At 39.9% G+C, this 14333-nt stretch overlaps 1 protein-coding gene across 4 annotated transcripts in view; it reads left to right on the top strand.

Moving 5' to 3' along the window:
* RASGRF2 (Ras protein specific guanine nucleotide releasing factor 2) overlaps positions 1-14333 on the top strand; it is a 277005-nt gene that overhangs the window by 109412 nt on the left and 153260 nt on the right. For all 4 annotated transcript variants that reach the window (XM_077139291.1, XM_077139290.1, XM_077139289.1 and 1 more), the window contains exons 6-11: positions 714-793; positions 1186-1379; positions 5991-6100; positions 6894-7012; positions 12886-13046; positions 14032-14098. In XM_077139291.1, the coding sequence (XP_076995406.1) occupies positions 714-793; positions 1186-1379; positions 5991-6100; positions 6894-7012; positions 12886-13046; positions 14032-14098 (731 nt within the window). The remainder of the gene's footprint in view (positions 1-713; positions 794-1185; positions 1380-5990; positions 6101-6893; positions 7013-12885; positions 13047-14031; positions 14099-14333) is intronic.

Below are 14333 nucleotides of genomic sequence, written 5' to 3'. Positions count from 1 at the left end.
CAGAAGGCTGATTCTATTGATAGAGAACGCAAAAGGTGTTTTGACTTTAATAACTGCTCTTGTTGACTCTTTTAAGAATTTATTCATCTAATTTGTATGTGGTCTTCATTTCAGTGTCTGCGTAGGTTCTGCCCTTTTGAGAAGATTCTTTCACATTCTGTCTTGTGTGTCTTAGCAGAGTCCCCTTAAGTCTTTGCTACGGCTTTTCCCCCTCTCTCTTTTTGACAAAACTCATTTTAGTGACAGAGAGACCTTTCCCTGAGTTAACATGTTGAATTTAAAAAAGTAACTTGATTTTCTGATTATCCATTGAAGTGATACGTTATAATAGATAGAAATCTGACTTATAAACTGGTGAAGAGAGTTATGTAACAGTGGTTTGGTACTTCCTGACCCCTATTTTTGAAGCTCAGCTCAGAATTTTCTTTGGGATTTTGAGATTGTTTAAAAGAAAAATTCCTTAATGGAGGTTGATATAATCCATACAGTTAGTGGGTGTACAGTTTGGAGCCCCTATAATATATTTATATATATTCATTTTTAAACAGGTTTATTCACACATCATACAAGCCAACCTAAGTAAAAACTCAATGGTTCCTAGCATGATCACATGAGACACATATATTTTAAGGCTTTAAGGATGCAGTGGACTTCTTTAACAAAACAAACATTCTAAAGTGACCAAGGTATATTACTTTTCCATTTTTTTATAGTGAAACAATCATGTTTCTTCATGAAATATTTCATCAAGGACTGAAGGCAAGGATAGCTAACTGGCCTACTTTAATTTTAGGTAAGTGCATGCTTTTGAGATATAAGACTTTCCTTTTAGTATGGTTATAAGTAGAGAAAAATAACCTGTACATTTTCCAGCCTAAGTGGTCTGAATTTCCCTGTTGACTTGTGAGCCTCCTCAGCCACTGGGAATCTGTCCCCTTGCCCTTTGGGCCTGCCTTTGTCATCACCTTTGACACTGTCCACTGCTCTGGCAGTGGACTTGGCTCAGGATTTGGCACAGGACTTGGCGCAGGCCCAGGGTGCACTTCACCAGACCAGCCATTCAGGCGTGTGGACGGGGCCCCAGTGCACATGTGGTGCTGGGAGCCCACCCTCAGCCACTGCCATGGGGTGTCACAATCTCTCCAACCCCCAAGAGGAACTGCCATGTTTACTTCTTCTTTCCAGCTGATCTGTTTGATATTTTGCTCCCCATGCTGAACATTTATCAAGAGTTTGTGCGTAATCACCAATACAGCCTCCAAGTACTCGCCAATTGTAAGCAAAACAGAGATTTTGACAAGCTCTTAAAACAGTATGAAGCCAACCCTGCATGTGAGGGGAGGATGCTGGAAACGTTTTTGACCTACCCCATGTTTCAGGTAAATCATTTGGAATGCTTTGTGTAAGTTGTTCATTCCAGGTTGATGTTACTGATGACAGGATGTGATCAGAGTGAGATGCCTAAACTCTTCCTGTGAGGAATTACCGTGTGTCTGCATCATCTGTCATTGTCTTGAGCTTTGATCCTGAGATAAACAAATCTTATGCCACATGCTCTGGGTCTAGTCTCTGTAAGAGAACCAGGTATTTTTGAAGTATATAAATCAGGAATGAGTTTTTGAATAGCAGCACAGTTTTCTCTTCACAAAAAGATTCCACACAGACCTCTTTGGTGGAGCCTCCTCCTGAACATGTTTAAAAATATTATTAGGTTTACAGAAATAGAATGCTGTGCAAATGTTCCAGTTGATGCTGGTTGCATAAAAGGTTCTTAAGGACTGGGGGGACTTCTGGGAAGGTTTTTGTTTTCCTGCCCATCTTTCCTGCCCTATTGGGATTGCTGTTGAGGCTGCCTGGCTGGAGCTCTGAAGAGCTAAAGAAGGACCTCAGCCAGCTATAGGGCAATGCTAGGAGCCAGAGGACACTGGCTGGTCCTGGGGACTCTTGGCACCCAGGCATTCACTTCAGGGAAGCTTTTGGGACAGGAGCAACTCAAGGGATCAAGGACCCTTGTGTTCTTTCCTGTGTCTACCATTAGGAGTCCTTGAGGAGGCCAAAATGTGTATTGAACCTTTTATTCTTTTGAAAAGTGTTGATCTGTTCTTTTGGACAGGCATTGAATGTTCCCATTGTGGAATTTGTGGGGCTTCTGGCCAGGCCTAAAAATTGTCATGTGGGAAACCGATTCCACTAGTCATGTGTGTTATGGGTACTGGGAGGCACTTTGTCCTCCTGAACAGGCTTCCTGACCCCAGCTAATCGTTTTGCTGCCTCAGAATGAAACAGTACTCTGGTGCGTAATAGTTTGACAGAGTTTGTTAATCCTACTCAAGATCCTGGAAGTCACCAAAGGAGTTTTTTTTTTTTTTTTTTAAGATTTTTAAAAACCCAAAAGATCCATTTGAAACCACTTAAGTATGGTGAAACTTTGTAGTGTTATTGTTTTTTTCCATGGAACTCAGTCATTTGAACTCTGCCTCTTTGAGGAAGTATTTCACAAGGAAAACGCAGAGTTTTTTGTTTTCTGTATACAAAATTGTAATTTAAGATCTATTTTCAGGAAAGCAGATTTTATATAATGTAATGGTCTTCTGAGATTCTATTTGGCTATTTAGAGTTACCTCTAGGTAATAATTTAATGCCGCCATTGTATCTGCTCAGCAGCTCCCAAATCAGGTGGACTACACAGTGGTAGAATTGTGAAAGACGTGGTCATTCCGGGAAGAACCTAGCTCGCTTTGAACTAAGCCTGCTGATGCCTTTGCAGTGCTACCAGATTCCCTCCTAGTGTGAGTCTCTGGGTGCTGTGAAGGGCAGACCTGCTCTCGCACCCCAGGTGAGGTGTCCAAAGCACAGCTGAATGTAGGCCATGGCAAGGCCTTTGGATTTCTTAAAAACACTAGAATACTCTTCCACTACTCCTTCTTCCCTTGCCTTGGAGTTTCAGGCTAATAGCAAAGACTTACCATTTCGACTGACCCAAGGGATTCCCATAATGTCAGAAAAAGAACATTGCACTGGGAATCTTTAGGAGACTGGAATGTCTTGCTCACCTTTCAACCATGGCAATGGGGAAATAATCGAATCAGTGTAAGTCTTCATTTCTTTATCTCTAAATCGAGGCAGCTAAACTCTAGTTATCTTCCAAATAACTGTAGAGTTTTAGAGTTCTCTGGCTCTGTGATCCTAGGGTGACTAGATGGGTTCTGAAAGTTTGGGTTGGGTTAACTGTTTTATGTTGCAAAGGAGCCTGGTAGTACTGTAGGATTCCCCAAGATAAGGTGGCCCCAAACCCTAGAGCTCGAGGTTCTCTGGCTTCTTCTGGAGCAGGGTAGCCAAAGGTCTCAGCTTGTCAGAGCTGTTGCTGGGTGGAGCCTCAAACTTAAAGAAGTTTGATTCGCATTGTATACACTGAATTAGCAACTCTACTTCTATATGTCCACCTTATTCCCGGGTAGGATTGGCCACCTCAGGGTGAGGTTGGGGAGCTACAACTTTTGCTGCAGGGCAAAAATGAACGAGGTGACCCTAGTTTGTATCACCAAGAGTCTCTGGCCCAGACTTTTCCATGAGCCTAGATATGGGGGCAGAGGGTGATTTGGGGCTGAGGAAGGGGAGAGGTGACTGGAAGCTTTTAGCAGGCATATATTATAGAAGGGAAAGGGGTTGTATTCTACCTCCTGAGTTTATTGCTGCTGTTACTGAAGTACATTGTACTATGGAGACATGGAGACATTGTAGAATTTGGATGATGCAGTGAAATTATGCTCAATTGAATGATCAGAGCTGTAGGTCCAAGTGTTCCCAAGAAATTTGTTCTAGAATATAATGAAGTTATTCACATAATTTCTGTTTAGCAAAGACAGTGCCTTGACTGGTACTGTTTAAATTTTAGCCTTCAGCTGCTCATCTCTCCATTTGGATATTTATATGTTGTAAGTCCATAGGTAAGCCAATCATGAAATCTGCTTCTGACAGGAACTGGGGCTTTTAGATGTTTTTCAGAAAGTAGGCACTTGCTGCTCTATCCATTATTTACTGTAATTTGGGAGCCAACTAACTAATGTCTATAAAGTGGCTAATATTTGTTCTTTAATTGAAAGCAGAGTTATGATTCATTCAGACAGTGCTTGCTATGATTCTTTGGTCTCTTGAACAGATCAGCTCTTGATAATATGGTTGAGCTCTTTGGAGGGCCATCCAACCACTCTGCAGACCTTCCTTTGCCTGCTTTTTAGCAGTTTAAGTGCTTGTTATTTCCTCCACTAGAAAAGAGAAGAGGCCAGTTACTGAGTTTGAAATCCATCCATTTGAATCTTAGCCAGGGTGCTCTCTAAAATAAATTTAATTAATGGGGGAGGATCATGAGGCTATGGACTAAACTTAGTTATGTGGGTTGTCAGTGGATCATAAGTAACCAGGCTCTCCCACTCTTGCTCCTTTTATTATGAAAAACTTAGTATATTTGATGTTGATTCCCTTGGTTTTCTTGTAGTACTACTAACTTAGAGGCAAACTTTTATGAATCATGGGATTGTGCCAACAAAAGGGATATTTGAAAGCACGCTTATCCCAGGGCCCTGCACCGAGAGGGACAGCCTTAGCAAGAAGTTTATGGGTTGGAGAAATTCTATGTGTTCTACAGAGGAAGGAGTCTCCACAATCCCACACACGGATAACTAAGGAGCCTATCTGCACGTCCCAAAACCTTGGCTTATGACATCTCTAGGATGGGATTCCAGAGTGTGGGCTGCAAATTGCTGTCTGTGCTGATGCCTGCTGCGTCTCTGCATAGCACATAAATTATGGACCCTAGTAAGTGTTGGTAAACAACTGGAGGAATCCCCTACCTGCAGTAGAGCAAAACTAGGGTCATACATGGAGCTGGCAGCACTTCAGCACAGAATGGAAAGAACTGCCCAGAGGGGCCTGGAAGGCAGTTTTACTTTTATTTTCATTCTCAGAGGTCTTTTCAAGGGAGATCCTGTCCTCAGGGAAGAGACCCCTGGGAGTGGCTCTAAGGGGTCGCTAGTAGTGAACTGTCCCAGGCTCTGCCGTTTACCCTGAGGCCACCTCGAGCAGGTAGTCAACTTTTCACACCTTGTTTCCTTATCTGTAAATTGGAGAAAGACTCCTTGTGCTGCTAGAGGACTGGACACATGTACAAAGTCTCCAGTACCTGGTGAGATCCATGATGGGGGGTGGGTATTATGTTCATGCATGTTTCCGTTAAACTTAAACCCTGCTTTCTAAAAAAAGCTGAGTTTATAAGTCAGTACAAAATCAATATATTGACTCACATTTTAAGTTGGTTCTTGACTGTGGCCTGTTAAAACCTTCATAGGGATGGTAGACTCTCTGCCTTTGACAGAATTTCGATTAGAATTAGGCTGTCTATTCACAAACAGAATTACAAATCAATCGTCTAATTAAGCAGTGCCTTGCACTGCTATAGGAATGAGTTGAGGTAAAGTAGGATCGCAATGTAATAAGGACAATTGTATCATCTTCTCCCAAACTTTAATTCTTAAAGAAAGCATTGAGTAGGATCATCCATTTTTATTTTTAAAATTTCAAGCAGATAAATATCTAAATTACAGACTCAAGTGACTTGATGAAACCTCCATTTCCCTATGAACCAAGTTTGAAAATGCATAATTATATAATATAATTATGTATGTAATATAATGATCTATAATTATATATGTAATATAATTATGTAATAATATAAAAATTAAACGGTTGTTTTCTGTGACATAATATTTTGTTTATGACTGCCTTTTTTGTGTGCTCTTGGTGAAGTCTTTTTTTGTGTGTGTGAAGTGTGAAACATAGTTCATTTTAAATGTGTTTCTTAAAAAGATGTATTTGTAAAGCAATCAAAACTGTGAGAGCAGAGACGAACTTCTCAGAGGTGGTGTTGTCTCCGTCGAGAACGTCTGGGCATGGTCCCTCCTCACCTCCTGCTTACGCTGGGACTTTGCGTTTAGATCCCCAGGTATATCATCACACTCCATGAACTTCTAGCTCATACACCCCACGAGCATGTGGAGAGGAAAAGTCTGGAGTTTGCTAAGTCAAAGCTGGAGGAACTGTCCAGGTATGTGGAGAATTTATATTAAAGCTTGGGATGGGAAAGCAACCAGTTAGTCACTTGTGGATGCCTAGTTCATATGTTCAGAAAGCAAGAAGGAAGACACAAATCCAGCTTCTCAGATTCGCCCAAAAGGTACATACTGCTAGCTCTTGGGATTGTATTGAATCATCAGTCATATTAATTTTAACGAAGGAAAAAATTGTATCATTGAAAATGTTTTTATTGAATATGAATGTATGTAATTGAGAGGAGATGTATTTCAGTTCAAACTGGAAAATGTTCTTATTTCTTTCAGTGTAGAAAGCTGTTTTTCAGTGGCATTTTTGTATTCTTACTTGTCAAGAAGCTGGAGAATATATATGTTCGATTTATCAGGGATTTTTTCAGTGTTTCAGTTAGTTATTTATATCTATGCTCCTTTAGCTTATGTGGGAGAAATGAGAGAAAGCTCTCTAATTTACTTCCCCTCCAAGAAGCAGCATTCTAAGTTTAACTAGGGGGTCTACCCGTAAAATAATGTGTCCCTTCTCTATTGCATTTCTGAGCATCACTCCCCGGGTACTCACTGATCATTGACCCATTTTCCATTGCAAATCATTATGCACGCTAGCTTTGCTTTGGGTCTTGAATTTTTGAAATCTTGAAGACCCAGTGTCCTTCCCCCATGGGCCCCAGCCCATAGTTACGTGTTTACAAGCTCAAAACTGAGCTTCCCAGATAGAACCCTTCTCTGCTTACCTGCTGGGGCAGTAAGAAACATCTCTTACTGTGATTCCGGCTGTGTTGTGTCTGGCAGGGTGATGCACGATGAAGTGAGCGACACTGAAAACATAAGGAAAAACCTAGCCATAGAAAGAATGATAGTAGAGGGCTGTGACATTTTGCTGGACACCAGCCAGACTTTCATCCGCCAAGGTAAGTCCTTGTGAAATGAACCCGCGATCTCACGGACCCGCGTGACTGTCCCATTAGCACTGACACATCCAGGGAAGCCTTTTGGCTGCATCATTAATGCTGTTTGTGCAGGATAGCCCATGGCCTTGACTGAGGCTGTGGGTGAGGCCCACCTTTGTGCTGTTTCTTTTCAGGGGCCATGAAAAACAGCCACACAATAATAGTAAAGCACGAGTGGGACAGTAAGTTACATTCTGACTGGACTCTCCTCCTCAGTGGACCGGACGTTCTCTACAGCTCCAAGGAGGACAGGCCCGTCTGGCCGATTGGAATGGCAGTGCCAGGCGGTGACGACATCCAGGCAAAGGCCCAGGAGAAACTGGCCTTGCTCAAAGCCCTTTCACATAGCAGTGGGGACAATGTCCGAAGCGAGAACAGCTGTCTCTTGTTCCCATTTTTCATCAGCACTTCTGGATCAGCCCCACACAATATGGTCTGATTAAATCTGGCTCCAGCTGCCCAGTGAAATGTTTCCGATTGGCCCCTGCCATGCTTTGGTGATGGCGAAGGTATCAAGTTTGCGGGGTGGGTTTGGGGGCCATCACCCCATAAAGTAAGCGTTTGAGCCCCCAGAAGAGTTGAAGATTTTTGTGCTGGAAACTATGGAGAAGCAACAGCCTAACAGGGCAGAGTCCTACTTGCCTCTCTCGTTCTGAAGTGCGTGAAGTGAATGACATTCTGGTTGTTTCTCACTGCCTAGATATTCTGGGAGGAGAGCACGGTCCATGGAACTGATTTGAGAAAATATGTTGCTCATATTCATAAATTGAAATTTGTTGGACAGTGGCATATCAATTTGGAGCTAGAATTAACCTTGGATGCAGTTTCCATTTATGATGTGCCAAGATCATTTGAAGATAATTTGCATTGCTGCAACTGACCGCAGTGTGCTGCAAAATATTTTTAACCTCATGAAACAAGACATTATTTGTGGTGTACACGCTAAGTTCTGCACAGGAGAATACATGAAAAGTTTAGCACGTGCCATTCTTCTCTCCATTATTTATTTACCAGGAGAGAAAACACACATGTTAAAGTGTGGAGGTATATTTTAGGAAATGACTCCTTTTCTCATTCTTGGCTTTGGATATTAATTTTTCTTTAAATAATGGTGGTATGTAATGCTGACAAGGTTAGACCTCCCTAATTTCTCTGGATCCCCTCTCATATATCTCCCTCTCTAGTCTTCCCGTTTTGGCTTCCTGCCTGCCTGGCACTTGCTTCTGTGCCTTTACCTGTGCTGCTTCCCAGCCTCAGGGGCCTGGAATAGTCTTATCCACTTCTTTTCGGCCTGTTGAAGGCCTGTTGTATCCAACAGGCTCAAGTAAGTTACTTCTAAGGAGCCTTTTAAAATTTCTTCCTCATCTGTCTTCCCCTCCCCTACAGTTACAACGAGTTCCCAAGGCACTTTGCTCGAGTGCGTGTATTTTCGTACTTGTATGTTCTAGGTACTTGTTTGCGTGCCTATCTCTCCTTGTACTTATATACTCCAAAGGGTAGCGTTCATGCATAATCTCTGCCCCACCTTGCCTGGTATAATGCTTTCCATGTTACAGTTAATCAGAAAATGGGCATTAAGTTAAATCAAACTGTTTGCTGAATTGTGATTGTAAGGTGACTTTTTTGTACTTTTCTTGTGTTTGTAGTTTACTGCAAGTGCCTATTAATGGACTTGGGCTTCGTAATATGGGAGAGTGGAAGTAAAACTTTTTATAATGAGTGCACTATTTCTGAAAGAACTTTTGGCTGAAAAATATTATTATCTTTGACTGTTTTAGTAGAAGTTTGAAAAAGCATCATAATGAAAACTGTGGGGAGGTGAAACATATCGAATAAGTCACAGTGTTTTCATTGCACCTTGAAGAGAAATTCTCATGAGCTGTCTCCCCTTGAACTCATGCCCCTGTGTTATTTAGTCCTTGCTGGGTAGCACAGATTTAAGGCACTTTGTCAGCCGTTGATGTTTCTGATGTTGTTATTGTAATGGCGTCGATATAATGATTTGCCTTTCAGCAGTATTTTCCTATATCATAATTTTGGTTCAGTTGGACTGTTTAGGAATTATTCAATAATGGTGGCCTTAAAACAACCAGACCTTGATCTGAAAGTAGAAAGTAATCGAAATAGAAACAATTGGGGAGAGTTTGCATTGTTTTGCTCTGTTTACCCCTATTGTTACTTCTACTAAATATCCTTAACAGATGTTAAGACTTACTGAATTATTTATTTTTCTCAGTTATTATCTTAAACTTTGAAGATTTCCATTCTCCATGAAACAAACTATAATTTATTTCCAATCGTGTACAAAGAATTTGTGTCATTTACTCTTCAGGCTGAAAAGGTCCATTTTGGTATGAGTGTGTGTGTGTGTGTGTGCACTCATGCATATGTACATGGTTTCAACCTTAAATGAATTTTTATTCTGAGGACTAGAAAGATAAATTACCCAGTCATCTGAAAGGCCTCAGAATAAGGAGACCTTATTATTAACCAGTCTTGAATGCCATCCCATGGGAAGTTAGTGATTGAAATAACATATATTTTATTATGTGCTACATTTTTGTTACCATGGTTAGTTAGCCTGATGATTGCAAAGGTCTATGTCATAGCAATGATCTGACACTGTCATTTATTTTTAAAAGTGTATTAAAGGGTGGGCCACGGTGGCTCAGCAGGCAAGAATGCTTGCCTGACACGCCAGAGGACCCGGGTTCGTTTCCTGGTGCGTGTCCATGTTAAAAAAAAAAAAAAGTGTATTAAAAGTTATATGAACAAATGTGTAAGTGTCAGAGCAAATGATAGGAAGACAGTATAGCCACAACACTGGAGGTCAAATCCTGTCTCTCTCACTTCCTTGCTGTGTGATGTTGGCAATTTTGTTAACCTTTCTGTGTCTCCATTCCCTCTCCCAAAATTGGAATTAATAGTAGTACCTTCTCTTATGGTTGCTGTGAGGATTAAATGAGCTAAGCTCCGCAAAGCACCTAACCTGATGCCTTTGGGATTATGACATAAGATTTAAAAATCAAGATCAACATTTTGGGATGCGTTTCTGTTTTCACTAACATGAAATATATGTATGAATAGTTATTAGAAAAGAAAGGCGTTCTGACACGTTGTAGAAAGCCCATTACTTATCCACAACATGCTGTGGAAAAGTGAATCAGGAAAATTGAATAAAGATGGGTGAATACAGAGTGAAATGTATTGAGAATAAGAAATGAATCTCCCTAGTTTCTTAATCACTCTGTAAATCACACATCTTTCAATGTACTAGTATTTTTTGAAATTGTAACATCGGGTCTAGAAATAGTTAGCCCTTTCTCAAGTGCCTAACCCAATAACCTAGATATTGCCTCCCATTCTTTTTCACTGTGGGGTGGAAATAAGTATAAAAGCATCAGCCAGTATTGAATGTCACTCCATGGGAAATTAGTGATTATGTAAGTTGATCCCGGTTATTAGATAGTCTGATAACTAGGATGCAAAGGGCCATAAAGACATGGTCTGATATTTAATACGACTATTATCTCTAATTTGTATGAACTAGAGAGGAACCCCTTCCTCAAGTCTCATGGCTATGTTGAAATAGCATATCAAACATGAGATGTGAAAAAAATCCACTTGACATGTTTGATTTTTTTTTACCAGACATGATTATTTTACAAACCAAGTGTTGAAATTTCTTGCTTTCATTTCAGATGTTTGAATTCCTGTATATAACTAATATATATGATCTCCTAGTTGGATGTGAGTTAACAGCTATAGATTAAGCAAATGAATCTCTAGTTGCCAAGGAAACATCTATTTTTTGCTTCAAAGCTGAAATTGACAGTAATTAATAATGTTTGAGCTAACAGTGTATTCTATAATTTTGGACTTACAAAATCACTAAATGGCTAGAAGCATTTCCAATGTGCATACTGTTGTTTGAGTTTTTAAGGCGTTGGTTATAGTCTTGCTGGAAATAACTCCCAAACTCATTTTTCCACAAAGACATTTGACAAAACCCCAGTCTTTTCCATGGGCCCTAACTAAGCTGCATGGACAACTCACAACTACCCACGGCAAAGTGAAAACTTAACCATCTTCTCCCATTCTTTCCCATTCCACGGCTTGGTATTTATATCACTGCTAAATTCACTGCCACCCTCCAGATTTGCCGCTCAATTAGGTGTGACCTGTGGAAAGCTATTAGCCTCTCAGGCCTCAGTTTCCCCATCAGTGAAGTGAGGGGGATGAGCCAGGTTTACTGAAAGGTCCCCTCCAGCTTTGATTCCGTCCCAGTGAGTCCCATGACTGCAGTCCCCTGGCGGCTACTCTTGCTCACCTATTTCTTAACCTCTCTGCCTGCAGCTTTTCCCATGTTTCCTGTACTCTTCAATTTAGTTATGTTCCCAGTGGGCTGCCCACCAGTTTGCTCCCACCTACGCCACCTCCTCTTGCCCATGTCCTTAGTGGAATCAAGCCTCTCCTCTCCCAGGGCTGCAGAGCTACCTACTTTGTGACTGTGAAGCAGCCCCCAAACACTCACCGAAAGAATGAGATCAGGGGTGGAAGTTTGGTTCCTTTTACTACCCTGCACACCTTTAAATCTCTGGTAGAAAGTAGATTTTATTTGGAATATTCATGTCAATGTGAACATTTTGTGACTCACAAGCATGGTTTCACTGTTGTCTATGTGCGTATTCTTTATATAAAGAATGTTAGTGTTTTTATTCCCACTTTATAGAAGTAGTCTGTGCTCACTTAAAAAAATCGGGAAATAAAAAGTATGAAGAGTCAAATAAAATTGCCTGCCATCGTATGTCTTAGTGATAGTGGTGATCGCCATTACTGCCATGGGTTGAATATGCCGTTAGTGGCTCTGGGAAGGCTGATATGAGCCAGTGTAAGGCTGCAATTGTGGAAGACGGTGGAAGATCAGAAGTAATACTGGCTCAGGGCCCTTTCAGAAGTTAGAGCCCAGGAGTTTGCAAGAATCTTTTTTAGTATATTTTTTATTTAACATATATTAAGATTGGAATTTTCTTTTGAGTGGGGAGAGAGGGAGAGGTTGTTATTTGGGTCAAATGTGTAATAATCGCGGTATTATTAATACTAATATTACTAATATATATAATATTAATAGTATATATAATATCAGTATTATATAAAGTCTGTGTATAGCTTCTCATTTGGAGCAGAAGATGGTTTTCTTGGGAGAAAGGGTCTGGGTGTGGATTTTATGTAGTTTATTTTCCAATTAGATTCTAAAAAGAATTGTGATCTCACATAATTTAAATTAACTTGAAATAGCTACCCTTTAAAAATAGTCTTTAAATTACATTGAATTGTATAGTAGGTATTTTAAAATAATGAACATGTTTTGTTCATTCTATTTCTTACATACAAATTGTAAATTGTATTAAGATACCATTTATCTGCCCTCAGTGTTTCAGGAAGAGTAAAATCTATTTGATTTTTATCGTATTATCAGTATTACTATATGTAATTGTATAATATGTATTTATTAAGTAAGTAAATTAATTAGGATCAGATCACCAAGAACAGATGGCAGAAATGCCTTGTACTTTGCATTGAACTTGGTGTCCTCTCAAACTTACTTTACACATTATGGAGAAAGAATCAAGTTTAAAGTGTTATACAAAAATTGTAAAAACTAGGTCAGCCCTTAAAATACGCAACATTTAAAACACAAAAGCTTTACTGATTGTGCATCAAATAAATACTTGGTATCTTGAGAAGCAGGCCCTACCCTTTATTGACACAAGAATGATGCTCTCTTGGCAGAATTTTAATTGTTGTGTATTCTTCACTTTTGTGATCACCAGGTTCTCTTATTCAAGTACCTTCCGTTGAGAGGGGGAAACTTAGTAAAGTTCGCCTGGGTTCATTGTCTTTGAAAAAGGAAGGAGAAAGACAATGCTTCTTATTTACAAAACACTTTTTAATTTGTACAAGAAGTTCAGGAGGAAAACTGCATCTGCTCAAGGTACCGGTTTTACATGACTATTCCATTTATATTCCATGCACTTAAGAGGCATTTAGGTGAATTTAATTGTCACTTTCCCATGCCTGCTATTATCACAAGATGGATTGTCACTGTTGCACCAAGAGTGAGGTAACGTACAGTTATCAGCCCTAACATTTATTTTACTGTCAATTGAATTCAAATTTATTTTAAGGGTGCATTACCATAAAGAAGTACAATTAAAATCACCATCTGGACAACTAAAAATTGTTACTAGTTGATGGCTAGTGAGCTATAAATTTTTTCCCCCAAAATCACTATATTGTACTGATGCAATATTTGCCAAATGCTGTCTTATCTTGCTGCGTACTAGGACTCAACAAATAATGGCCTTTAGCTCATTAATAAAATTTGTTGGAGTAGAACACACACATTTGTTTATATTTTCTGTGGCTGCTTTCATGCTGCAATGGCAGAGTTGGGTAGTTGCAACAGAGATCACATACTTGCAAATCCTAAAATATGTGTTCTCTGGACCTTTACAGAAAAAAGTTGCCTGTCTATGCTCTAATATTATTGCTTAAAATATTATCTATACTATCTATTATATTATCTATACTCTAGATTATTATTGCTTCAAAACATTATCCAATACCGTGTTGAAGGTTTTCTACTCCTTAAAACATGTCCAGTTGTAGAGTTCAGCCCTTTGCTGAACTGCATTTACTGTCTCAGGTCACTAAGATGCCATCCAGTCTTCCATGGACTGATTATTTGCTAAAGTTTACAAACGTTGGGAGTGTGAGTGGACTGGGGTAAAAGAATCATGAAGTTGACAGAGTTCGGTTCTTATTCACTTCTGGGTTTAATTTTGGACTCTTTGACACATTATGATGCAGACTTACCATTTTCTTTTGTGGCAACTTGAGTATAAGGTTTACAGATCAGAGCTTCCCAACCTATGCAAGACCCTCAAACTCTTCATGAAAAATTGGTTTGTGTCCAGACAGGTGGGGTTCTGTCTCTAATAGAATGCACGCTGATTGAGGAGCCAGATGCAGGCGATGAGGACCGTAAGTTACATTCTTTTAATTAGGATTATTAGAATTTTGTTTAAAGCCCCGTCATTCGTGTTTCTTTATAGCTCTGAAGAGAGGGAGGTGGGAGAGATGGCAAGGACACTCCCCCTTAAGTCACTTTTCTATGAAAAAGTCTGTCTAACCATTTAACCTATGGGCCTTGGTAAACCATTCATCTCTGAATTCACATTTTACTGATTTGTCTCACGATAGTGACTTTTCAGGGACA

Source organism: Tamandua tetradactyla, chromosome 21 (assembly GCF_023851605.1).
Source record: "Tamandua tetradactyla isolate mTamTet1 chromosome 21, mTamTet1.pri, whole genome shotgun sequence".
Lineage (NCBI taxonomy): Eukaryota > Metazoa > Chordata > Mammalia > Pilosa > Myrmecophagidae > Tamandua > Tamandua tetradactyla.
The sequence above is the reverse complement of the archived record's forward strand: the minus strand, read 5'-3'. Positions and strand labels throughout refer to the sequence as shown.